Here is a 27,896-nt window from a genome sequence, read left to right on the forward strand (position 1 = left end):
TGGTTAAATGATTAATACCCAAATTCTGTCATAAGATCGTTGTAGCTGAGTTTGTAGCATCAATGAAATAAAACAATGAAGGGAGTTTGGAGTACTTTGCATGGCAGAGGTTGACTTCAACAATATTCAGGCACTTTGGGAAACAACAGACATGACTTTTATGGTCTTGACAAGCTGCAGCATTTATTACCTCACACACTGTAGTCTGTACTGTACATTTACTGCCAGACTGACAACTTACTGCTAACCTTTTCCTCTGCACATTCACCGTCACTTTTCTGATGCTTGCTCTCTCACTCAACCACTAACTCACCCGCTACGCACACATATTATGTACTGCTCTATTCCTTAAAAGCAGCAACGCTACCAAGAGTCCAGTGGTGCAGCGGAGCTGGGGGTCCCATTACCCTCAGTTTGTCTGCAGGTCAGGATCCATCTCTGCTCAGGTCCATGTGTGCAGCAGTAGAGGGAAGGAGGAGCAAAGATGTCGACGTTGGAGAAGTAATAGGGACTTGATTGCTTATTAACACTTAAAGAAAATAAACTGCGTGGCTTGCAGTAAGAAATCTACCAATTGTAAATTAGTAATTACTTGAGTATTGAACAAAGCTTAAGTTAAATCTTACTCTAAACCATGGCCAAAGGGTAAGAAACACATGGAGGCCTTGTCCTTTGTTCTTGTCTGATCAATTTGTCTCTATCAGCTTTGCACACTGCAGCCCAGAGAGCCCATGTGAATGGTGTCAATGGCTTTTATTGATAAAATGATGTCACAGGTGTTGTAACATAACACTTTTATTAATATAAAATATAACCTGCGGGAACCACCTCTCTTTTTGGTTAGAATTTGTTAGTGCCAGGAGGAAGCACTAACCCTTATTCAAATTAATCAATGAATCAGTCTCATAACCGTAAGTTCTTGTCTCGACAGTGACCTGTGTTTACTGTGCTCAAAGACAAAATCCAACACCTTCTTAGGATAAATGAAGACATTTAACAATAGCTAAGCATCTTGAGGATAGATGATAAAGCATAGGATATAAAATAAAAAGAATAATAAGGCCATATAAATTATACCAAAATAAAATAAAGAAAAATGTTCAGCAATAGTGGCTAGGAGCATATGGCTCGAGGCTAACGTATGCAATGGGTAATGTTAAGGGAAAATCTGATTCAACTTCTCTAAAGAAATTATGCTTTTAATTTTAACGTTATTCAACATCAACCCTTGATCACAAATCCATGTTATGCCTTACTGTTGAGGAGTTTCGTTGCAGAGATGTCATCTCAGCAGGTCCAGGTTTGCGTTGATTCAGCTGTAGTTAGCTGCGGTGTCAGCCTGGTGCTGCAGGCCCAACCTAGGCCAGGTTGAGTCTTTGCAGTACAGCAGTGTTGAACACCGGAGAAGAGGAGTCAAGCCGTTTTAGCCCTGAAAAGAGTTTTTCACAGGCCGAGTTCCAGTTTCAAGCGTCGTTATGTGTTTCCAAGCATTGTTTCAGGCTTCAGCTGGCTCCTTGTAATCTTTAGTTGAATGCCAAATAAAGTTTAATCTGATTACACTCAAATCTCCAGTGGCAATTACTTCAAAAATAAAATACTGCACATGGAAACATGACACTTAATGTTACAAATAAACAAAAACAAACTGAACTTGTCTCAATAAAAGATTAAAATACGTATATACTTAGGCAAAAAAAAAACAAAGAAAAGAGACATCTTCGTAAGAATTTGTCTTGTAGTCTTGGAGGCCAACTCAGAGAAAAATTCCTCTAAGATTGTTTTTATAATTTTGAACAAGATAGGCAGAGTCTTGAGTGTGTTTTTAATGTTTTTGCGCCAAATTACTGATGAATATTCAATTTCTTTGTTTCAGGGACTTTTAAGATATGGTTTGGTTCGACTTGAGATAGCAAATAGATTTTACACTGAGGAATTAAGTTTTGAGTCTTAAATGCAAATTCACACTTCAGTCACTATCTGAATATTTCATGCACCATATATTGTAAAACCACTCAGAAAAACCACTTCAAAATTATACATTCATTTTGTAATAAGTCCATTCTTCTATCCACATATCAATCATTAAGCTTCATATTACCGCTTCTCAAAATGTCTTGACATCCAGCTTTCATTGACTCAACTTTTTCAAACCATCTACACTGAAATAAAAGTTTAATACTATAGCTAATGAAATAAATCAAACCACAAGCCATTCAGAGCAGTGTGAGAGCTGAATTTTTTGACTTATTGGGCTCATTTCTCCAGGTGTACACCTCAAGTTTTACACCTTTGACAATGTTTAACATGTATGTCTGACACTATAACACATTAATGAGGTAAAATCACAAACAGGATAATATGTGCTCTTTAAACTGGTTGTGTGAGGTTTTATTTATATAATATTTAATAGAACGATCACAACCACTGCTCCAATCTCCACATAACACCTGAGAGAGTCATGGCGTGTCTCTTGACTGTTTTTTCCGTTTCAGACCCATGGCATTTTAAAAGCAATTTGACCCCCGCCTGGCCCTGGCACTTAATCTCAGTGGGCTTTTCTGTAGCTGAAAATGTCCTCTGTGAGCCCCAGAGGCGCAGCTCAGGCCACTCAGGCTAGCTGCAATCACAGACTACTGGCTGAGGCAATTACAAAAACACCCTGGACCCAGGCTGAATTTTCATTTTATCTATCCAAATGTCAGCCTCTTGCTTATTAGCTATCATCATGCTGCTGTCAATCACGGTGAAAGAGATGAGAGCTTCCCTCAGCAGCCACACCCCTACATGCCTACCTCCCACTGAGTCTGTCTTAGATTTTCTCTAGTCTTCTTTGCTCCCTTCAAACAGCCCTCATTTATCTTCTCAATTCAGCATGACTTAGTCTCATTATTTTTGTTGTCTTGAGTTCTTCAATTTGATGGTGAGGAGATGTTGATTATTAACACTTTTACACTGACATAATGATGTCTGTTAAACCTACATTTGTGGTCAGTCTGAATGGATTAATAGTTATCTAGGGTTTGAGTTCAGTAGATTTTATTAAATCCAAATCTGTTTATCGAATCTTAATCAGGTTCAGCTTTCAACATTTGCAAGTACCTTAAGTTATAAATAGCTAAAATTCAAAGGCCTCTAAACACAGTTTGTTTTCTGAGAAGGCAGAAAAACTTTTGAGTGTCAGCCTAATCAGTGTTGACTAAGTGTAGCTACAACCTGAAAATAAGATGAGCAGCAGAAGATATGAAATCTTGATTAGATGCATTTGACACATCCATCTATCTAATATAGTTTTCCAACGAAAAAGTTTAGTTACCTCATTAAAATCCTTAAAATTACATCTCCTCCTATGAATATGCAAATTATTTTTCATTTGAAAAGTTTCCCTGCTGGACACAAGATATCTCTTACTGCACTATAAAGTCCATTCTCAGTCTATGTACACTGGCGGCTTCAAGTTTCCACATCACACTTGTGTTAGTTGCATACTTTACCAGGACTGGCTCCAAACTACGGTCACAAATCCTGCTGGCAAGTAGATGAGATTTTATCTGTACACAGAAACTTTCCTCTGTCAGCAGATGAATGTGAAAAACTCTGCACATGGAGAGGCTTTTACTCTGTCATATCTAAGTGAAATAATAATAAGCAATAATAGCTTTAAGTTAAGCATAAATGTTGATGTGATAAGCATAAAAATTTAACTGGGAGATTCTCCTGAAAATGACCTGACGCTAAAAGTTTATCATTTCTCCAAGGAGTTGTCACTGCTTGGTTTTGTTGAGTACAGATACCGGCTTGCAGAAAGCACAATGACCAGATAACAGTCAAAAGTGTAATTTTAGCCATTACAGGATTAAAGGGGCCATATTATGAAAAACTCACTTTTTCAGTGCTTGTGTGTATATATTTGGGTCTCTGATGTGCCTACTACCACACAAACTGTGAAATAAGATCACCCAGTCAATTTGGTGTGGGCTGGCTTGCTCTGTACTTGTGATTCAACAAGCCATTCAGATTTGATGCCCCTTCTTACATCACATGGGGTGAAGCTAGGCTAAGCTAAGCTAAGGGTGAAAAATTTGCATGTATGGCAGGACTGGACTCGGGGACAGAGCCGCTGTTTGCTGTTTGAGCTGAAGAGTCTTGCATCACAGCAGCTGCTGTTCCTGCTGTCTTGTCTTCTGATTCTGCTCTGATCCGGAGCAGTTTATTGGCGGGAGCAGTTTATGTTGCTTGTCATCTTGCGGACAGACCTGACAAAGTATGAATTCAGGCTTTTTACAAATTGACATCATGATGTACTTATTTTGGCATGATTGGTTTATTGCAATTAAGTCACGGCAAAATCTAAGTTTATTTACACTCAAACCAGCTGTTCTGACCAGGGCTGTTTAGACAGGCTGTTGTGGTTCTTGATCCTTGTGGTATTTTGACCAAAGCATGTCAGATACATTTTATTACGACGCCAGGGAACTGTGTTAACTTGTGGAAAAAGGGTATAATATGGCCCCTTTAATGTTAATTTGCTGCAGCTGATGTAATCAGCTGCTGGTGATGTCATTGTAAACTGGTGAAAGCCATGCTCAGCAGTAAAAAACCTTGAATGTCTTGGACGTTTCTCTTTGCTTAGAAAAGAGAACCTGGAGAGATAAAAAAAAGAATAAATAGTTAGCATTGGAGCTTTAAGGCATGTTCAAACCAACTTGAGCTTTGTGTAAGAAACCATAGCCTTTTCATTTGTGTGACTGGAGTCGGGTGAATCTGGTTCAATTTTTGCTGTAACACAACTTGACATCATCCGGCGTGGTTTTGCGTTGACCAATCACATTCATGCAAGCGTATATTACTGGTGGATTACTTTGTAAATACCATGATAACTTTCCAGAGTAGAAAAATCCTGTCTGTGTGTATTACAAAGCATCTGATAAGCCTTCAAATGCAATAATACGGATCATATTTCACTCTCACACCTACCTTAAACAACATGCCCCCACCATTGCAGCCCCCTGCAGCCAGGCTTTTTTTAGTGTGAATATGGCTAATGAATTTGGGTTGTTTGCCAACCTTGAAACTGGCATTGAACCTAACTGTAGCATTGTCTGACCTGACTTTTTGACTCTGATCAGGATTTGGCATAGAGCAGCATAACAGAAGTTTTTCGCTTTGGAGAGAATTTATTCTGTTATTGATATTTAAAGGTAAAGTCAGCGATTTTAATCCAATACACTTTTTCTCAAATTCAGTGAATATCTCCTCATGGTCCGCTAGCTGTCCCTTTTGTGTGCGTGTTGAAAAAAAAATCCGGTGTTCATACACAGCCCTGGCGCTGTAAATGGGCATGTAAACAAAGTGGCATGGAGTGAGCCACATAACACCATTACAGCCAATCAGCAACAGGGGGCATTTTTTGCTCGTGCACAGGACATGGGGAAGTCATCAAAGCAAGCTGTCTCTGTGAGGACATGACAGTCTCCCGTCTCCAGCACACATTGAAGGGTGGGGGAGGGCTGGTGAACTGGAGAAAGAGAGGCCGCGGTCAATTCACATAGAAAGTGTTTTCTCACAGAACAGATACACTGTTATTTTACTAAATGTATCAATCCACACTGAATCCGAGACAGTCTCACAGAGACCCCCTGCGTTTTTCTACACTTCAAGTCTGTTTCTGTCGCGTTTAGTGAAGCGTAATCTGAGCAGTTAGCTGTTTAAATCACACAAATATCCATATTATTGAATCAATACATACAAACACTGTCGATTTCTTCCAGTGGAGCTGACATGCAAACTATTTTGGTTCAGTAAATTAACTGCTGTCAGTCAGCCTGGTGAAGGCAGTTAGTCTGGTAGTTGTCCTCTCAGCTCTCCAGGAGCTGCAGTTGACAGATGGCTGCTTCTGTGGACAGAGACACTGAATGCAGGTCGAGTGAGAGGTGGGGAGGCCACGGAGACACAGAGAGCATTGATGGACTGTTGTGCTCACATGAGACAAGTCTTTTTTTTCCTGCTTGTGATAATGTGTGAGAGGAACAGAAGTGACTCTACAGCTGAGGCATCGCTCTTGATTCCACCATATATTTTTTTTGGTTGTTGCTTTGGCAAATTTGGGGGGGTGGAGCCAGGACTGGCAATTGGGAGCACAGGGACTTTTCCTGGTGGCCTGGCCTGCTAAATGGCCCGGCACACCCACCGCAGGCCGCAGATTTTTTTTTTTAATTTTTTGACCCTGAACGTAACACTGCCCTGCGCATGGTGACAGTCAGGAGAGAGACAGACAGACAAACACAGAGAGAGTAGTTGGCAGTTACATGTTTTGTTTGGCAGCAAGTGCATTTAGAGCTGATAAATGACTTAGCAGCAAGATGGACGGTGGAAAAAAGAGGAAGGGTGGAGCAGAGAAGGAGAGAGAGAAAAAAAGAAAGGTAAATAAATGTGCTATCTAGCTAATGTTCCCGATACGTCATAATCGTCCCCTGTCAATGTTAAAGCAGCCAAGAAACTGGATCAACAATAAAAGCGGAGGTTCCCTTTCTAATGTCCTCAAAAACATTGATGGCATAATTGGCATATCTAGTCTAGTTAATGTGGTCAGTGTTATTTGAAAATCCATGTGTTTTAGTGAAAATTTCAGTCAGTGAGTTCATACTTTGAGCCCATAATTTAAAATCAAAAAAGCTGCTGTGTTCGGCTGCACAGATAGGAAACACCTCGGCTGACAGGATGTACCACTCTGGAAAAAAAAAAAAAAAATCTTCTTTTTGATTTATAACGGCAGTTGGCAACCAACGTATTAGGTGCTTTACCACCTTCTGCTCCGGAGTGTGGACCAAAGATTAATCCTACACATTAATCCTGTCTGTCTAATAAACTCAAAGAAAACTACTGCTCCACCCACTTGGCAGGTTCATTAAAGTTTTAACGCTGAGCTCCTGAACTCCAGTCTTCCGAAGTTCTTCCTTCATATATTGTCTTTGTTGATCATACTTAGTACAATCTATGATTGCATGTGTAATAGTCTCCTCAGCCAGCATATATGTGCATATATCGGTATTGGCATCAGCAATCGGCCACAATGAGTTGGAAATATCGGCATATCAGATATCGGCAAAAAATCCAATATCGTGCATTCCTAGTTTTTAGGCTTATCTCAGACTTTCAGCTACTTAAAAATAAAAACATTCTGGCAGCGCTGATGGAGCTCAGAATACATCCATAAGGGCTGCTTTATTACAAACAATTCCACTGTATAAACCTGGAATCTGTGTGCAACAGCAGACCTGTGTAGATGTGGACCAAACAATAATTACCGCCAGATCCTCACCAATCCGGTATCAATGAAGTTACCGCTGCTGTGCCACGTGTGTAAGTGCACACAGCCTCTTTCTCAGTTTGGAGACACACTTATCGTTTCAGCTGCGGCTGTGGTGACACACAGCCAGCTGTGGACAACAAACAGAACATCAGTACTGATGTTTCTGCGAAATCCTGGATACATTAAGTGACACCTAAACAACATTATTGTAAGATTCAGATATTGATCTAACACATTTCAGACCTGCCTGATTCACATTAATAGCTGTATCCTATTCTGACAGACATTTCAGTAGATTATGTTAAAGAAATACTAGAGAAGTAAAAGAAGCAAAATACATGAAAGTTGGTTTGTGATGTCGCAGAGCTCTGTGTGTGTGCACCTCTGCTAATTAAAGGCACACAATTTGAGGCTTTTGTGCTCTCTGCAGTTTTCATTATGGACCAATCTGTGTACTGAAATGTGGAAAAAAGCCTGAAACACTGGAAACAGCTCTGCTTACTCATTCAAATGCAAAACAAGGGTAAATTGCACTCAGCTGCAAAACTTTATGGGTGTGTTTGCGCTGGCATATCATTAGCGCAAAATCTTTTGTGAATAGGACCTTAAAACGGGGCAGATTGCGGGTGCAAATTCTGCACAATTCACTGTGCTAATAGCGGGCACAAGCCATCCTTTGTGGATTTAGCCCTTTGTCTCTGTTCATATGATCCAACACCAGTAGCCTGCTTGGTGAATTCCTGAAAATGTTCCTATTTTCTTCATTCTAATAATACAAAACTAGTTACATACATTTAAAAAGAGTATGATGAGAGGATGATTATATGTGATTTCATTTGAACTTTAAAAACTAAACTCTTGTATTGATTCATTTATACAGTCGATATAGAAGTTGTGAGGGGGGTTTCTGGGCATTCACAGGACTTTGACTCTGGAGACTGGGGTTCCCATACTATGCATGGTAAAGTTTAGGATTATGGTTAATTATTTTGATAGATGAGCTACAGAATATTTAGTGAAATGTATGGGGGGGGGGGTCTCACGTTTTAGAACAGCGCTGCACAGAGACTCCCAAACGCTGTTGATTTCTGAATGGATATTTGGCGTTATTTTTGGCATTAAAAAATATATTTTTGGTCTGGCGGGGGTTCTCGTTGTCATAATTATAGCAGAAACACTGATTCAGTAAACGTTCAGTACATTCATTAAACATTCAGTAAACGTTCAGTACATTCATTAATTATTTAATTAATTAATAACGTTTATTGATCTGATTCACCGGCTTTCTCGCTACCAGCGCTCCCTCTCTTCATTTACTCTCTGCTGCTCTCTCTCTCTCTCTCTCTCGCTGGTGCTCTCTCTCTTTTTCTCTGGTCTTTTTTAAAGTGAGTCGGGAAGCCAACAGCACAGTTTACTTTTAATATTATCAGACGAAGAGAAATGTCCTCCCCTCGTCCTAGTAACATCTTTGTCCTCCATCATGGCAGAGTTTACAACTCTGATCAGTCTGATCTCCGGCTGAGTAAAAGAGAGAGAGAGAGCAGCTGTGGTCGAGCAAGCTAGAGAGTGAATGAAGAGAGCGAGAGAGCCGGTGAATCACATCAATAAAACGTTATTTTCTGATTGTTTCACAGCGGTTACGTTCTAAAGCACAATTAAACACATCCACAACCCCCCCCCAAACCTCTGCTCAACCCTGTGGCTGAATGCCGCACCGCATGATTTGGTCTGAATAGGCCTTAGACCCAGCAGTCTCCATTAGGTAGGGCGAGTTCAAAGTTGTGAAAACAACGGGGGTGTTTTGAATACACCCCCGGTTTTCACAGGTAATTTGTTAGTCTGTCCCTTCCGCCGCAGGAAATAATGGATTCATCCTGGAAAGCTGTTGATGTAGCACTTTTCTCCTTATGAAAGTAACACAACGATTATTCGACCAATGAGAATTTAGTTGGACAAGAGCATATCGACCAACTAATCGACCAGGAGACCAGGAGACTACAGCCCTACTTGAAACATTCTTGTTCTGAATGGCCATACTCAAAGGCAGAGTGAAAAGCCTGCTCTCATAGAGAGGGCTGTGAAGTGATGAATCACACCAGGAAGGATAATAGTGCATACTTTGACAAAGTCTGTCCTCTAAGACATTCATAGTAGTAAGATAATATCACGTTTAAGTTTTGGGAAACAGTGTGAACAGATGAAGCAAAGAGCTACTCATTGTTTCCACCTTGTCTTTGCATGTTCTCTTTGTTCTCCTGGTGGACTGGAAACTTCAAATTGCCAATGAGCACAAACAGCAGCATTAGTTTCTGTTAGGCTGTCTCATTGCATGCTGGGACAGACACCAGCTCCCCTACAACCCAGACAAGAAGTGAGCAGCTAAAGAGAATGTTTGTTTGTGTCTCTTCCTCCCCTGTCCTGCAGAGAGGTGGTACATCCGTGAGGGTTGGCTGAAGATGGTTCCTCCTAAAGGTGCAGAAGCCAAACCCAAGATGTTCTTCCTGTTCTCTGACATGCTGCTGCAGGCCAAGCGCTGCAGCCCACTACATCCCACCAATGGAGACAAGTTCACAGGCCAGTTCACCTACCCCTTGCAGGACTGCACTGTGGAGAAGGTGTTTGGCCACACCAGGAGCCAAGGAGGCCTGCTCAGTGTAAGTGTCAGCAAACTAGGCACACACCTGCCTGCCTGAGTAGTTCTCATGTGACAAGTTTTTCTCCAAAACATTTGAAGGGTGAGGAAGTTTCGGGAATATTGTGGAATATTGACTAAATGTTAAGACAAGACATTTCTACATGGGCTACCATACAGCAAAATAGAAAAGTGTATTTTCCAACGTGTTTCATGCTTGTATTGTATTAAATATCATGTTCAGCTCAATCGGAGTGGGAACCAGACTGAAAGACAACATTAACCAACTGGAAAAAAAATGAATGGAAGTACTGACTCATTAATAAAAAAGTAGCAATTATATCAGCAAAAGGAGCCATATACAAGGGAAATGGCAGGAAAAGCAAGTTTTCTCAAAATTGTTCTCCAAATAAATTTATTTTTTTCAAAACTAGTATAATACTCACATGCAACATATACATTGAAAGAGTTATTGGTCAATGTGGTCATTCCTCATGTCCATAGTGGCTCATCCACAGTTATAGTTTTTTCAGTACAGAATTTGTAATTGTTTTTCTGGGACAAAACATCAGCATTGAAGCTACAACTGTCAGGATGAATATAAGCACTTGATTTTGGTGAAGTCCTCGTACGGTGGATTTTGTCCCTCATCTCGGCGTTATACAGAACTTCTTATGATTTATGTTGACAACCTACTATTTCCCTGGTTTATCTTACAGCCCTGGCCAACTTGTTTTTATTTGCCACAGTCAGGTTATCATACCAGATGCCATTTACAGTAGTTTCCCACTCTCACTTTCCTTTACCACATATTAATTTGCCTCTGTAGGTCAATGTAAGGAAACTTGGAAAAGTTGAACATGGGAATGAAATGCTCAGTGTTTGTTGGGCAGCAGGTGGGAAGACATCTGTTCATTGATTTGAGTGTACACATGAGTGATTCCTTCACAGAGGCATTATTTAATTCCCACTTTTGATGCATGTTGCTTTGATTTGTCTTACTTATGGCCTTGACGGCTGCTGCTGAATAATCTGCTAAACAGAGGTTTCTGAATGTTTTCCAGCCTCACCATATGAAAATGTCATTTAGTTCTGCTTGTCAGATGAGACCTGTGTTCCCTCGCCTCTTCTTCTCCCTAATCACTTCAAACCCTTGTTGAAGTAGCCCAAAAGTTGAACTTTTAATGTGTCTTCTCTCAGTCTCATCCGCCTCCCAGGTCTCAGTACAGCTGCTGGCTGACAAATTGTGATTAAATGATGAAGTTGCTGTCATGAAACATTCAAAGGAATGAGTCGCGCGTCATTGAGCAAGTAACCAAAGCGTTTATGCAGCGAGTGTTTAGTGCCAATGCTGCATGGTATCAATATTCATTTCAGCTGATACACTCTTGCTCAAAAAGCTCTTTATGTTCTGCTGCTAATGTGCTGCCCTGTAATGCACAGTGGCTATATAGAGCTTTAATGACTCTAAAGGTTTGCAGCATTTGATTTGATTCCTCTACACTGGAGTGGTAGCATACAGTAGAAATGAAGTGTTTTTTTTAAAAATCTGGTCATTTATTAAATGAAAAAGACATCTTGATATAAAACTGATAAATATACTGTAGCATATTTGTTGCCTTTGATATTTTTTATCAAATTGTCACAGTAAGTGAGTCATTTTAAGTAGCAAATAACCATTGTTTTCATTATTGATTAATCTATAAACCTTTTTTTTTTTTTTTGGTTAATCAATTAATTGTTAAGTTTATGAAATGTCAGAAGAAAATTGTGAAAAATGTCCAGTACTAACAACCCTTCTTCTTACTTTGATATCAAACCAAGAAAAGCATCTTCTCCTCACACTGGAGAGGATGAAACCAGAGAATATTTGCCATTTTTGCTTGACAGTTTTGAACAACTGTAATAATTAATAGACAGTCCAAAATGTTGCTGCCTAATTTTCTGTCAGTCAACCATGAAAGCAATCCAGCCATAAATTGTTTTCTTAGTAAGAATTCAAAACAATGAAATTCCACCCAAATCACCTGCTATTTTTCACTTAATACAGATATCATCTGATATCATGTCAGTCAGTATCTCAATAATTTAAGGACTTTGAGGACAAAGAGTCCTGTTCTGTGCACACTTTTCTCAGTCTCCTGGTTTAAAATTATGGAGGCTGCTTAAGAAATTAGTGCTGAAATGTTTCCATACTAATGAAAATAAGATACTTGTCTTATTGTCATTATTGAGACACAGATACCTGAGTAAAATTACAGCTGTAAGTGACAGTCGTTGATTCATCTGTCAATTATTTTTACTAATAATTAACTAATCATTTGGTCTATTAAATGAAGTAAAATAGTGCAGAAAGCCCCTCACAATTTTCTAGAGACCAAGGTGATGTCCTCTGGTGACCAAAACGGTCCAAAACCCAAAGATATTCAGTTTACAATGTAAAAAACAGGAAAGCACCAAATCCTCACATTGAAGAAACTGGAAACAGCAGATTTCTGGTACTTTTGTTTGATAAATTACTGATTACTAAACAATTAATTGTTTGTCAAAATTGTCGATTAATTTTCTGTTGATTGACAAATCAAATAATCAAGTTATTGTTTCAGCCCTAAATATAATACAGTTTAAAGAAAAGCTTCACATTTTTCATGTTTAAATCAAAACAATACGCACATTCCCTTCTGTACACTGAAACCGAGTATGGTTGATGTAGTTCTACATTCTGTACATGCTGACTACTAAGAGATCACTTCCTAACACAGTTCCAATTTATGTGATGTATAATAGAAGTATTGAGATTCAATATACAGCCCTAAAAATGATCAGAAAGAGCTATGATAGCATGTAGGTATAGATTTAGCCAGTTTACCTCAGCCATTATCATCTGTTACACCGGTAGTGTCACTACGTTCAGTAGTGTCTAGAGAAAAAATGGGTTCTGTCACTAGAATGTGGATGAAACACAGTTTATTTATTTTGTGAGAATACAGAGCACAAAACACAGATGAGAGGGTAAATTCAGTAGTGTGTGTATGACTACACCAAGTGTCTGGTATGTGTGTTGCATTATGATGTTCTTGACAGGTCCAGTGACATATTGTTATGACCAGGCCTATGTGACTTCATTTGTTGAAGGCAGTGTGAATTAAAAGAATCCTTCAAGTGACTAATGAAAAGGCTGCTGAGTGTGTGTGTGTGTGTGTGTGTGTGTGTGTGTGTGTGTGTGTGTGTGTGTGTGTGTGTGTGTGTGTGTGTGTGTGTGTGTGTGTGTGTGTGTGTGTGTGTGTGTGTGTGTGTGTGTGTGTGTGTGTTTTAACAGCTGAGGAGTGTAGTGATGGCTGCCTGCTGTAACAGAATCTCTCAGTTGCTGGATCAGATTAGGCTGCAGATCTATCTCTTCAGGCCCTCCAGTAAATACATCTTCCTCAAGCCTGTCGCCGCTCTCCGCCAGCCCGCTGCACGTTATCTAATGGCAGAAATGGCATTTCATTAGCCTCTTATCCCACCGAGGCCCAAATGCATACTCAATAGCATTACACGTAATTTCTCATAAGGACACATTATTGATCTCGGGCCCCTACCTGAGCTCAAGGAAAAGGGCTATCAGCACTCCAGGGCCCTCCTCATCCAGGGCCATGAAGAATTAAAGCCAAATTAAATTTGACAGCTGTAAATGCCATGGCAATCTATATGCAAAGTTTAAAAAAAATCGCTTTTATTAAAATTTCTGGTGTGGGTGTGTGTGTGTGTTTTTTTTTTTTTTTCTGGGCACACCTGTTTGTTGAGAGCTGGCTTTTATTTGTGGCTCACACATTGTTTTTCTCTTCATCTTCTGTCTTCTCCTCTCCTTCCGTCTGTCTCGACCTTCCTTATTCTCTCCTCTCTGTCTGCAGTCTTCATCCTCCTAATATCCCCTCGCTACTTGAATATTTTCCCACATCCCTGACAGATTCTCTTTGATGTATAAATAATCAAGCTAAATTATGTGCAGCAATGAGGCTCTGTGCTCTGCCGTTCTTATTATACAAAGTAATTTCTACCTAAGAGGGTCAGATTTCCTGACAAATCCCTAATTACCGCATTGCAATAGAAGTGGAATCTATTTGTGCATAAATCAACCGCCGTCCCCCAAGTGGCGAGAGCCTAATATCATGCGCCACTCAGTTCGGCCCCACTAACTGAACTCTATAATTAGATAATACTTGTGATGATGGTACATTTGAAATCTTGATCTATTTAATGTATAATGAGAGACACTTCCCTCCCCCTGTGTAAAAACATCATTATGTTGGATGGGGTATATGCTCCTGTGTACCAGCATAAAGTTCTATCCAAATACTCCTGGAATTAATCGATATGTCACTGCTCAACAAGCTAGTTTCCTGTGTGGAGGCTGCAGCTGCAGGTAAATGTGAAAGGTCATTTAATATGGTGAAGGCCTAATTTTGATCCTCTGCTTTCCCAGTGTAATTATGCTGCTCTAAAAGCCCCTTTTTTGTTTGGGCTTGGACATCTCCAATTGGTTTGTTTGACAAGTAAAATCTGAGGCTGGTTTTAGCAATGTGAATGAGAGAGCTGATAATTACTGTTGACTCAAAGGACGAGGACCCTGTCACTCTGTAGACCTGAAAGGAGTCTACAAGAGATTTGAGGACACATTTCTGCCAAGCTGCTTAGAGAACAGAATACAGTTTCCCTGTAAATGTGACCTGAATGCAACAGTTCTGTTACTTCACTTGAATTTACTTTCTCCATCTTCTTTACCTGCAAATTTCAGTCAGAGTTTTCAGGCCGATGAATGCCTGTGAAGAGCAGCAGTAGGTTTTGCTGTATGATAAGCTGACAGAGTGGAAGCTTTTTACTTGATATGGCCTGCCTTCTACTGTTTTTATAATGTTATTACAGTTTCAGCCCTCCATTGGTGAGGCCTCTGATGACAAATGATGAGCCTACTGAAATACAACCAGAGGTGAATAAATATATAGTTTTATGGTAACACTAGTACATCCTGGAAAGCCTGGAAAGTTTTAATGCATCTCTTAAGTCATAGAATTGTCCTGAACAATGACAAAATAGACCAAAATGTCCTGGAAAATGTTTAATGTACAACAAACATAGTTATGTACATGATGAGATGATGAGATGTCTTAAACCTTCGTAATCTTAAATTTCCTTGTAACAATTGGCAGCTGAAATCTGATGTCAGTTTGCAGTCAGATTACAGTGAAGAGATATTTTTTCCCACCAAAAATATCTATTTGTTACATCTTTTCTTTCAACTGCCTATTTGTGAACAAAGCTGAAAGTGCACATCAGTCTGCCAAAATGCAGATACAGATACATTACAATGCAGATACAAATGTATAAACAGGTTTAGTTTCCCCCAAACACTTGATCTTATTATCACTGTTTGACTGACAGTGACTGTTAAAGGTTGCTGTGTAGTTGCACAATTTTTTCAACATAGGAGATTGCACTGAACCTAACATTTAAAATCAATAATAAATCTGGAAATCAGCAATTGCCATATCTGGCTGATGAAGTCAGACTTTGTCTTAAGGTTCAGGATAGCTTGAGCCACTGTGTCTCTGGGTTGTTTAAAACATCCTGGAAAATGATTTCCTTCTAAAGGACCCCAGTGTGGAGTACTGAGTAAGTAAAACATGAACATGGACCCTCTGAAATAAAACTTTTTGTCTTTAATAATGCAACACATAAAACAAAATGAAGAAGTGTATTTCATTTAAGTGTCAGTTTGTACAGCTTTCTGCAGCACAATGTCATGGCTGCCATCAGCTTGTTACATAGACTACGGCTGTGCCTGAAATGTCTTTATTTATTTTATTTATTTAACCTTTATTCAACCAGGAGTAAAAGACTTATTGAGATTACAAAATTTCTTTTTCAAGAGGATCCTGGCCAAGACAGGCAGAAGCACGAATGACAAGGTTGCAGACTTAAAACAAACATAACAATTGAAAATGAAAACAAAGAACAAATTACAGTACACAATTATAAAATGTCAAAAAAACATTAATGACCATCAACATCTCCATCTACAGCCAGATATTCCTGCTTCTAAGTCTTTATGAATCACATTAAATGCGTCCAATGAGACCAGCTCCCGAAGATTCAGGTAATTTTGCAACAGATTCCAATCCAAGGGAGCAGCATACTTAAACAGCGTTTTTCCCAGTTCAGTATAGACTTTAGAAACAGTTAGTAGGAGTAAGTCCTGGGAGCGAAGACAATAACTTCCCATACTTTTTTGTAGAATGTAGGTCCGTAAGTAGGAAGGAAGCAGTCCAAGAATAACCTTATAAATAAGAATATGCCAATGGTTAAGTCTATTGGTGGAAAAGACAGACTATCCAACCTGAGTATACAAAGAGCAATGGTGAGTAAGGGCTTTAAGATTTGTAATAAACCTCAGTACTCCATGGTAGACAGTAGCGTGTGTAGGCATTGTGAAGATGCATGCATGTATAAAACATCACCATAGTCCAGCACAGACATAAATGTAGCAGCAACAAGTCTCCTTTTGGCCTTGAAGGAAAAGCAAGACTTGTTTCTAAAATAGAAACCCAACTTCAACTTCAGTTTTTTTCACCAGTTACTGAATGTGAGGCTTAAATGAGAGAGAATCATCAATTATAATTCCAAGATACTTGTATTGAGAAACAGACTCAGTCTCAGAGCCCTGAAAAGTGGTGATAGACTGAAAGTTTGGCGGCTTAGATTTTGCATTTGAAAACATCAGTTTCGTTTATGGTGTAGACGCAGAGCAGTATATCACAGTATCATCAGCATAAAAGTGGAAATTTGAGTTGGAAACATTTTGATTGAGACTGTTGATGTACATAACACTCCCTATATAGTGCACTACATTTACCCTATGCCATTTTGAGCAAATACTGAGTGCGTAAATGTATCCACTATATAGAGCCTCAAAAATTCCACAATGGAATGAAAAAAGTAGTGTGCATGGGATGTACACCACTTTCTGCTAACAGTCCCACAAAATGCAATGCTCCACATTTTATAAGTGAAAGTTATCATTGTATGACTTTACAGCTGATGGTGATGACGCAAAATGATGACAATCAGTGAAGTCCAAAATCTCAATTTGCTGCTCACTACTGAATAAACTATTTAGTGTCTATTATATAGGGAGTAGAGAATGAGTAAATGAGTGATTTCAGACACAGCCTGTGTCTCTAACTCAAAAAAAGACATTAATTCAATTATTAAAGACAAAAATCCAAATAATTGTCTTTTTACATTTAATTATTACAGTAAATGCATACATAAACATGAAATACATATTACATAATGAATTGTATATATATGTTTCTTGATTAATTTTTCTTGTGGCATTTTAAATTTTCCATCGACTGTACAGCTATGGAAAGTCAATCACAGCACCAGTCATTTTCTTCTCTGATTAGGTAAACAGTATTGTGCACACTTCAAGGTATCTTACCTGCTCTTGTGTATATTTGATTGATGGACACAGTATGTACCTGGATGATGTTCCATTGCACAGCTGAAATGGAATATTTTTGTTTGAGTGATAGAACCCACACCATACCGACTTAGTGATCTCATTGAAAATTTAAGAGGAAGCTTTATTTATAGAGCAATTCTAAGCAAAATGCTAAAATTACAAAATTCATTACAACATAAAATAGCCATTCAAACAGCCATCATGACACCTCACGCCCATCCATGCTGCAGACAATAATCCTAACTAATGTCTTCTACCTCCTTCTTCCAGCTGACTTTCCCCAAAGCCAAACTCCTGCTGATGTCCAGCAACCAGGAGGATCTCAATGACTGGTACCAAAGCCTGAGCTCAGCTGTCAGGTACCTGCAACACACAAACACACACAGAGTGATGGTGAGACTTCAAGAAGTCATGAAATGAATTGCTGGTATGTCAGTTTCAAATCTTAATTAAAATAATGTATAAAATTAAAGCTGCAAGCAGCATTGGTCAGGACCTCGCACTCTGGCCTGTCGGGATCAGATCATTTTGCTTTTTAAAAATGAGGGATATTTCTTACAAGTGTGGTGTGCTTTTATTATGAAAGTTTGATTGACAGGATGAGAATTTTGTGCAGGGTGAGACATGTCTGTCTTGCTCACACCTGTGTCATCAAAATTATGCAAGTTTTTGGCCCATTCACTTGAATTTCAATTAGTAAATTGAAAACTCTTGATGAGTTTGTGTGTAAAACAAATTAATTTCCTAATTTTTATCAAGTCTATTTTTAGAAAAGGAAAGACTTTTAACACACATAACCTGGTCAAAGTTTGATTGACATGTGTACTGTCAGGTGTGTAGAGACAATAAGTAACTGCAGCTGGACACAGAAAAATACTCATATTTGAATGGAGAGTGTGAGTGAACCCACCCCTTTTTGAACATTTACTGCTTCCACATAGTTTTAGATACAAACTTCATTTGAACTTTAAATGAGTCACGAGACTTTGACCTACAAATCTTGAATTTACATGTTTTTTCTATCTTTTATTTTTTTTGAGATATTAGTGTGTGAGTTTTAAAGTCTTTTCTTGCTCCTCCTGTGATTTTATAATGAGTGTGCATTGCGGAATGTTTCACAGCATTTTTTAGTAGGAAATTTCGTTGCGAATCCATTGATACAAGTTTGAAAGTGGTCAGACTTTTAGTTTAGATGTCAGAAGCCTCAGTTTGACACAAAGTTCATGCCCATAGATTGCCTCCCCATTGTTTTACATTGTAAGGTGTGATGTGGCACTGCAACTTTCAAGGCTTATAAAATCCAAACCGTTCTAGGTATTACAAAGTTTTTAACAACTTTTTTTCAGCATAGTGTCATAAGTCACCTACTAAAGTTTGAAGCCGATACCATTGACGCTCTCAGAGGAAATAGCATTTGTTCGGGGGCCAAAGTTGGGGCAAAGTCTTATTTTGAAGGGCTAATTGTGGACTTCCTGTTGGATTTAGGTCAGGGGTGTCAGTGTATGATTTGTAGGTCTTGATGAGATGAATAATTGAGTTTTGGTTTGATCTCTCTACGACACTCCTATGGGCTGTGGCGGCCATTTTAGTTACGTAGGTGGTGCTAGAGAGCACATTTTGGCACTTTAGGAGTTAATTTTTACATTTTATCAAATTTTTCACCAGACCTGATGTGCGTGCCAAATTTGATGGGTTTTTGAGCATGTTTAGGCGATCAAATTTAGGTGTGATGTCCCGTAATAATAAAGAAAGAAAGAAACAAACAAACACACAAAAAACTTTTACAGTAGTCCTCTGCCTTTTGTGCTCGGTCCCTAATAAATGTTAATACAGTATAAAAGAACACTTCTCCATGGGGTCTGCTTTAACAGAAAATACTGATTTGACTGCTTTCAGCTGACAGAACCCATGTGGCAGGTCCTCAACTCAGGAAACACCACCTAAGAAAAGAAGTACTCTAAAAATAACCTCCTGAGCTACGTAAAATCCCCCTGAAGTTTCTTTAAACTGTTTGCACACAGTATGGCAGCAGCACACTGCAGACCAGTTAATTGTATACACAATGTTATCTTCGCTCTTTCTTTATGTATTTATTATTTTGCAGTTTTTCGGCGTCTAAGTAGTCCTACATGATTTGTCATATCACCTTTGTTTTGATGTCAAATTGTACATCCCCATAAGGAGATGCGTGCTATTATTTTTCTCATCTCTAACATATTCCATTGACTTGATAGAATTTTTTAAAGCATTAAAATTTATAATGGAAAGTCAATGGGAGCAGTGTTTGAAAGCTCATATCTCAAAAACTAAAAGTGCTAAAGTGTTCAAACTTGATTGACAGGTGGCCTATGTGGAAATGCTTAACATATTTTAAAATGGGACCTATAGCGCCACCATGTGGTCAGTTACTACGTGTTTTATGTTTTGGCTTATAACTCATGAACCGTGAGGCCTATCCAAACAATTTTTGCACAGTGTATTCCTTTGATAGTACCAAGTAGACTGGTAGAAGCCACGCCCATTTGTGCATAGAAAATTTTTCCGCCATTTTGATTTTTTTTCAAAAATACGTTTTTTGCTTCTTTTGGCACATTTTTCATTAAATCTTCACCAAACTTGGTACGTACCATATTTAGATGATCCCGAACAGAGCTTATATTTGGCCTAATGCATTTAACGAGTCATAACTCTTCAATGCTGATTCGGATCAACACCAAATTTGAGAACCTTGTACATATTGTGACAGTGCACCATTATGTAAAATTTGATACTATTCTACCCACAGGGGGCGCTACTGTAATATTATAACATGATATTTCTACAGTTCTGTTGTCTTCAGTGAAATGAAACTTGGTACAAAAGTTCTCCAAGTCAATGTGCATGACATAGTGAAACATGGTGACCATAGCCCCACCTTGTGCCCATTAGTGAAACACCACCATACTACTTATTAAGTTCCATATCTCTTAAATTCAACATTCCATAGTGACCAAATTCAGCAAAATTGTACAGGTGGAGATGCTGAACAAGTGTGTCGTATTCGATACAATTTCACCCGTAGGTGGCGCTACAAAATTTTGAATAATTGCTGCTGAAGCAGGAATTTGCAGCGACAGGAGCAATAACAGCAGTGGCAGCAGCCAGCAGTGGCAGTTCGCAGCTCTCACACGCAATTTCTTCAGAAATTGCAGAATTTTCTAGTTTGGTATTAGTGTCTGCATTGACAGTATATTCTTTATATTGTGTATTCTGTAGATTCTGTTTGAACACTTAACTTAAAGTATTTAATGCTGATCCCGAATGAAGTATTAAAACCCAAGATGCTTTAAAAATGGCCCACAAATATATAGTTCAACAGTAACAATAAAACAGCTGGTCACTGTCATTATTAACAAACGCGACTCACACGGGGGAATTTGTGGGGGTCTCTTTTCAGCAGCAGATGAATCCACATTTGGTGCTCTAGTGGGTATTTCTGGCAGCAGGACAGTGTGTGTGAGGGATTGAGTCAAATTAAACTACAGTGTGTGCTCATGGTAATGAAGGAACATGTCAGCCAGTGCAACAGTGTGACTTATTGATGTATTTTAATAGTTTTTGGACAGTAATGGAGGTCTATGGCACAAAGGAATAAGATATATCAGGCTTTGATACACATTCACAACACTTAAGTGGATCACTTCATTGTTGGTGAGGGTCTGTACATGAGATGTGCTGACAATAAGAAGAATATTAAGAAGAATATTACCAGACATTTTCTTTAAAATGAATTTATGCTGGTTTGATCACTATTTAGCTGCAGAAAAGTTAGTGATAACAGTGAGATGAGTGCCAACTGATGAGTACTTGAGAGGTTAATTGATTTATTATTTATGATCTATTTTTAAGTAATGTGCTACATTGTGTATATTTTATTGTTTGCATTTTTTACATAGATATTGTCTTCCTTAAATTATATGTCCTTTATCTAATGAGTGAGTATTTCACATCTCTCATTATCTGATGAAAAGCATGTGGCTCAAAGTCTCATCTGTATGTGTTCTAAATACAAATATTACAGTTTGGGAGTATTAAAAGTGTAAGGACAGTGATTTGATTGTCCAAACACAAGGAAGCTATTCAATGAGTCTTAGTATAAGTTTGACACAGGCTGATGGTGAACCTCTGGTCTGTCTGTCTCTCAGACAGCCCCTCAGCGTTGATCAGCTAGACCTCAGGAACTGCACTCCCAGCTCCCCGGAGGAAGGTCCTGGTCAGCCCCGTTATGTGGCGGGGCCGGCTATGCTGAGGGCCTTGACCCCAGTGTGACCGGCCAGGCTAATTAGTTTATCACTTTGTCAGAGAAGAGAGAGAGGAGGCTGTCAAAGATCTCAGACCACCCAGCAGGTGGGGGCTAAGGCTGCAGGCTGACAGCTCTAAACTCCAGAGAGTGTAATTAGCTGTAGTGGAGGACCGAGGAGAGGACAGGCTGAGAGGACCAGGGGTCAGCAGCACTCACACCACTGGGGAGGGGTGCAGGGCTGAAGGGTGTGTGCGTGTGTCCACACATAGCTGAATTATTGATTTAACAAAGAATACACACTGCCCGGACTGACATCTCTGAATCTATTGGATGTTGCTTTCACAGTGATTACCAAAAAATGTTTTCCGTTGATAGGTCGTATCAGATTGATGTTATTTCATCACTTTCATGTTTCTGATAGCAATATACACATATATGCCACACACACAATACCAGTTATACACAATTATCTTTTGTTGCACTTAAAGTGAAACACTAACACTTTTTTCTGTTCATGTTTCCTTTTGTTAAAAACTACACACTCATACACACACACACAACTCCTAGCCAAGGAACTTAATTATATGTCAATCAATGCTTTGTGACACTAAGTGAACAGTGAGGTAGGCTGGGCTGGTGGCCTGACCAGCAGAACACAATGGATCTCTTACTTACCTTTTCATTTGCAACTTATGACCCTTTCCAACTTTTAAGGCTGACCTGATATGATACATGTATAATATATGTAGTATGCAGGGCTTGAAAGCATTTACATACTGTCATCTATCATCTCTCAATGAAATCATAATATATGTTTTATATCATGTTATTGTTTTACAGAATCCTCCTTTTCATATAAGAGGCTATTTGTAGAAAAATATACAATCCAGAAAAAAATGGTCCCAAGTTCACATCTGGAAACTCAGATAAATATGTGTTAAATATGTGAAGAGTTTTGTCAGATGTAATGCATTAAGGCTGAACACAGTTTATTACACTGAACATCAGTTTATTTTAAATGTGATTATGCATTTTCCATATTTTGATTTATATTGATAGTGGAAAATATTCTCATAATATTGTGATATTGATTTCAACCAGTAACACATAAAACCTAAATATACATAGATTTATAGAATGTCAAATAGGTGGTAATTATGGGGATAGAATCCTGTAAAGTGCTAATCAAGAGGACTCTCCTCCTCCTTTAAAATGTCTTAAATATCTGGAAGTTTAGAGAGTTTTTGTTTAGCTCTATTGTAAATGTACTAAGAATAACCATATCTATAGCTTTATTTTTACTCATGTTGGAAATGTTTGGCACATGTCCCTCAGCACCTCCATTTTTCTCAGAGACTCAGGCCTCTAGTTTCACTGCACTAAACTGCCAGTGATGGCCAATAACACAGCAGCAGTGTGTGTTTGATTGTTTGCACTGGCACACACCACTGGGTATTGTGAGCCTGATGTCTTCTACTGTCCTCTATTATTTGAAGAGAGGCTGAACAGGACGCACAGAATGACAGTCCCTATAATATCATACTGATATTCTGGCTAAGACAAGAATATCATAAACTCACTGTTGAGTAGCTACAACAGAACATGTGTTACTATGATAAGGTATAAATACAATACTGATGACAGAAAAATATAAGAATATTCTAAAATATAATGATAATCTATTGCCTTCAATAAATATATGAAGCATAATCAATAACATATTCCATATTTAGCCTTGGTTTTATACACAGAATTGAATTGAATGAAATAAGACAATATAGTGACACATTTCCTTATTCTCAGTTGATGGATTATATTGTATAGGTGAACCTGATTAACTGAGTGTGTGTTGTGTTTGCAGGAAGCTGCAGTCTAAGCAGACAGTTGTCCATCAAAGAGACGAGTTGAGCCGGAGACCTCTCCGCTCAGCCGCCAACAGCCACAACGCACCAAGCAGCAGCAGCAGTAACAACAATCCCAGCAGGAAGAGGAACATGGTGAGCTGCATACACATATACACACTGTCATACAAAATTGTAAAACATACACACACTTCACTTTCAGCTTTCACATTTGCCACTCCCAGACAAATAGGAAAAGCAAATGAGCATAAAATGACTGATTCAAGCTTGTTCTGTAGATATCAGAGTGCTATGTGTCTGTGGAATTAGTGCTTTTCCCCAAGTTCCAAGCTGAATATAAAATACTGACTTTAAAATGTGTTTGTTATGACACAACATTTTCTGAAAATCAGTTATTCATTTCCAGTTCTAAAAATACATAACTCAGTACCTGCTGGAACAATTATCTGTCTATATTGTGCAGCCTTTATAACATTAAATGACTATATGTAATGTAACATGTGTCTCTCATAGTGAAGAACCTACAGAATAATCACAGTTCCCCTCAGCTGTAGCTCTGTGTTTTGGTTTTGGTTTTACCGCCCACAAATTTGGCTCTCATCAGCCTCAGTTCCTGCAGCAGCAGGCAGCTGTTTTCAGTGAAAAAGCTCCGATAAACTGTGGAACATTTAGCAGCTAAAGAACCAGCTATATTTCTCAGGAGTTGGTGGAGACCAAAGTGAATATTAGTCTTAATTTCATCAGGACACAAACACAAGTATGGATTTGTAAATAGAAAATTGTGTGTTCACCAGTTACTAAGTAAAATATGTCTGGTTTCAATAACAACAGCCCATAGTGCCACCTTCTTTCTTAAGTTTGTCCACACTTGGAACAAAACACAGGAGTGCTTCAAGAATTCAGAACCACTTTAATACTCATCACAGAGGAATGTTTCTATCTATTTGCCATCATCTCTGCCCCTCTCTTCAGGAGAACACTGAGCCAAGTGAGCATGCTCAGATGCCTGCAGTCGAGTGGGAGAGCAGTGCCCCCAAAAGGATGAAGCAGTCTGGTGCTTCAGGGCAGAGGTTCGAGTCATTTGGTCTTGAGACTTTCTATCAGCAGCAGATAGTCAGAGCGATGGCTGTTGACTGTTTGATTTCTTTTCAATATTATTTGACACCTTTTATGGTTAATTTGAAGTGTTGATTAAATGAATATGTTTCCAATTTGAGGTGTTGCTTTAAAATGTTGTTGATGTATGTGTGTGTCCATCAGTTCAGAAGTGTCCACGTCCAGCTGTGTCATCCTCTGATGGATTTCTCCACACTCTCTGAAAGGAAGTCAGTTTGAGACGACGGTGGATCCTGCATGGTGTGTCTGAGTTTCATTCATATTGACTTTTGTGTTCCAGTTAATTTTGACAAACAGGACACACATGTGACTGTACCACTGTGTTGTTATCTTCTTTTTTTATTTTTTAACTAACATGTGTTAACTAACAGCAGCTCCAGCTTCTGCTCATCCTGTCTAATATAAACTATCCTGATGTGCTGCTTTAAAGACCAAATATCTGCTGAATGTTAAATGTGAGCATTATGTTCCTGCTGGTCTCCAGCTGAGATATATATATTTACACCAATACTGCAACAATAATATATTCACTGCATACTGTTAACTGTATCACCGGTGGACCAGTGTAGGTGGGTACATCCCATTAAAAACCTATTTTAGAAAAAGGAAAGGTAATGGGGGAGCAATAACACAGTTCAGGCCTCATATTTGTAAAGCCGTTTACTTTCAAAGTATCCTGTAACATAAGAGGAACTTTCAAATCTCTGATTCTATTCAGTCACTCACTGGGAGAAACAGAAAGCTGTGGTGACAGTGTTTTTAAATTGTATGCAATCAAACAGTCATGTACATCATATGGAATTTTTCCGTAATTACCAGGCTCAGTTTTGTGATAATTAGTGTAACATCTAAGCACTAATTATGACTGAATATTGTGTTTTTGCAACTTGATGCTAGAAATGTGTGAAAAGATACAAACATGGATACATCAAACTCCACCATTCAAGCTAACGAAACCTTTGAGCATTAAAGTTCATTTTTGACCTTGTAAATAGTAATTTGACAAAATAATCTTAACACACAGGTCCATTTACTAGCTTTTTCAGAAGCGTTCAACCTCATGTTTGCATTTGAGCAGAGTCAGCTGCTGAGAGTACAGCACCCCTGCACCTGCTAATGAAATAATGTTCCTGTCGCTATGGAGGGAACCAACCAAGTTGTTTGGGTCTTTTTAATGGGATTTGTTTATAATAAGAGAAATATATAATATCTCTAGATTTATGCTTTAAATTGATTATCATCACACTTTTGATTACTAACTCTGCCAACAGCAGCACACTGCACACAGCACTTTTCACTGTATACGCCTTATTACTAACACTGCCAACTGCCATTATAATTATGTTTTAATTTTCTGTTGCTCAGCAAGTTACATTACACTCCTTCAAACAGCTTTACTGCCTCACACAATCATGATATTCAGTTTAAAGTCAAAATTCTTGGAATGTCTGATTTTATTGTTGATTTTTTGCCAGATATAGTGACTACTAGTTTTTGTATGTGAGACATATTATGGTGAATTATGTTTTATGTTGCATCATAATTGAATATGTGCATTTAAGCATCTGCACTGTATTCTACAAATGTCTGTGTTTATGTAAATTTCTATAAAATACCTGCATCCAGGCAAGAAAACCTGGTTAACAGATATGACTTTCTATACACTGACTGTCTACGTTTTTATTATCATATCTTTTATCCTTTATTATCCTTTATCGACAAATCATGCTACTCTTCTGTATAATGCTCACCATATTTTATTGACACTATTTTGCATTTTTAAGCTTGCGATGTGTTTTATAAATTATATTTCAGTTTTACTACTAAGATGCTTAAGCTGTTACCCTGGTTACAAATCATATCCAGAGATGGAAATAATGAATTTTAAAATAAAACTCTGAAAGAAGTTATCTGTGTATTTTTCAGCTCTTGTATTTACCAAACATATCCACTAGGTGGAGACACAGATGTGCTTTAACAGGAGGCTGTAGAAATGGTTTTACTTCTATACTTATGTACACATCTGTTGTAGTTGTTGTAGTTGCAGCAAAGACTACACAACTAAAACCAGCATCAGTGGTCAACAAGGCATCAACAGAATAATGTATACAGAGTATAGTGTACAGACATCTGAAATGCATACAGAGTATATTACATTTTGAATGAAACATCTTATATTAACTTGTTCATTTTGCATGACAAGGCCTGTGTGCACAGTGTGATTTTGGGCTGCCCCAGACAAAAGTTGATCATCATGAGAGAAACACAAAAATCTTTGACTTGTAATTTAAAACTGTGTTCCTAGATCTCACTATGACATGTCTACCAAAGACAGCCTTCTGCTTCCAAATTCTGACAATGTCCAATGTGAGAATTGTGTTTGTGTTTTTATGACCCATGTCTACATACCAACCAATCTAAAATGAAATGATCCAAAATCACTGGCCGACACAACCCTTTTTGGTTTTTCTATTTACATCATAGTGCGATTCAGCAGACATTCATTGCTCAATGTGGTTTATTTTGTACAGTCTGACACAGTTTGCGGTCAACATTTTATTAAACCCAATAGAGCTGCATTGATAAGTCTATTAGTCGATTAATCAATTAGCGGCGAGCTATAAGATTTACTTTCACCAACTATTTTGATAATCGATTGATTTTCATGTCCAAATTCTCTGATTCCAGCTTCTTAGATGTGAATATTTTCTGGTTTCTTAAGTTCTCCACGACAGTAAACAGAATATTTTTGGGTTGTGGACTCAGCTGTATCTTTAGAAGATTCCTGACTCTGACAGAGATTTGGATTTTCACTCTCTCTGCAGTAGCAGGGCCAGTGTAATGCTGATGAAGACATTTTAAATATTCAACACTTCTATATGTGGTCTGCAGAGAGAGTGAGAGTGATTAGGTTTCTATTTTAGAAAGCAGATGATGGGTGGTCACTGCAAAATCTACATTAAAGCTCCATCACACTGGTCTGTTTCCCTTCATCAGTAGATGATGATACAGACTAACAGCAGATTAAATCTAACATCAGAGTTTAGTCACTGCTAGTTTTCAAAGTGCAGTTCTGCATTATTACCACAAGATAGAGTTAAAGACACGTGAACTATCCTTTTCACGTCATAGTAGCAGCTCTGGCCGTCCAACTGAAATATTTGTCCCCCTAATGAAAGCCTAAATTT

General features: G+C 38.5%; 1 protein-coding gene and 1 long non-coding RNA gene across 2 annotated transcripts in view; both read left to right on the top strand.

The window, feature by feature from the left end:
• arhgef39 (Rho guanine nucleotide exchange factor (GEF) 39) overlaps positions 1 to 26,618 on the top strand; it is a 106,312-nt gene extending 79,694 nt beyond the window's left edge. Inside the window, exons 8-12 of the mRNA XM_067581703.1 lie at positions 9,734 to 9,963; positions 17,719 to 17,807; positions 23,592 to 23,727; positions 24,565 to 24,662; positions 24,853 to 26,618. Of these exons, the coding sequence (XP_067437804.1) occupies positions 9,734 to 9,963; positions 17,719 to 17,807; positions 23,592 to 23,727; positions 24,565 to 24,662; positions 24,853 to 24,889 (590 nt within the window). The 3' untranslated portion in view covers positions 24,890 to 26,618. The remainder of the gene's footprint in view (positions 1 to 9,733; positions 9,964 to 17,718; positions 17,808 to 23,591; positions 23,728 to 24,564; positions 24,663 to 24,852) is intronic.
• The window catches only part of LOC137175612 (uncharacterized), a 417,849-nt gene that overhangs the window by 97,990 nt on the left and 291,963 nt on the right, over positions 1 to 27,896 (top strand). The gene's annotated exons all lie outside the window — the stretch shown is intronic.

The sequence above is a fragment of the Thunnus thynnus genome, chromosome 23 (assembly GCF_963924715.1).
Source record: "Thunnus thynnus chromosome 23, fThuThy2.1, whole genome shotgun sequence".
NCBI classification, from domain to species: domain Eukaryota; kingdom Metazoa; phylum Chordata; class Actinopteri; order Scombriformes; family Scombridae; genus Thunnus; species Thunnus thynnus.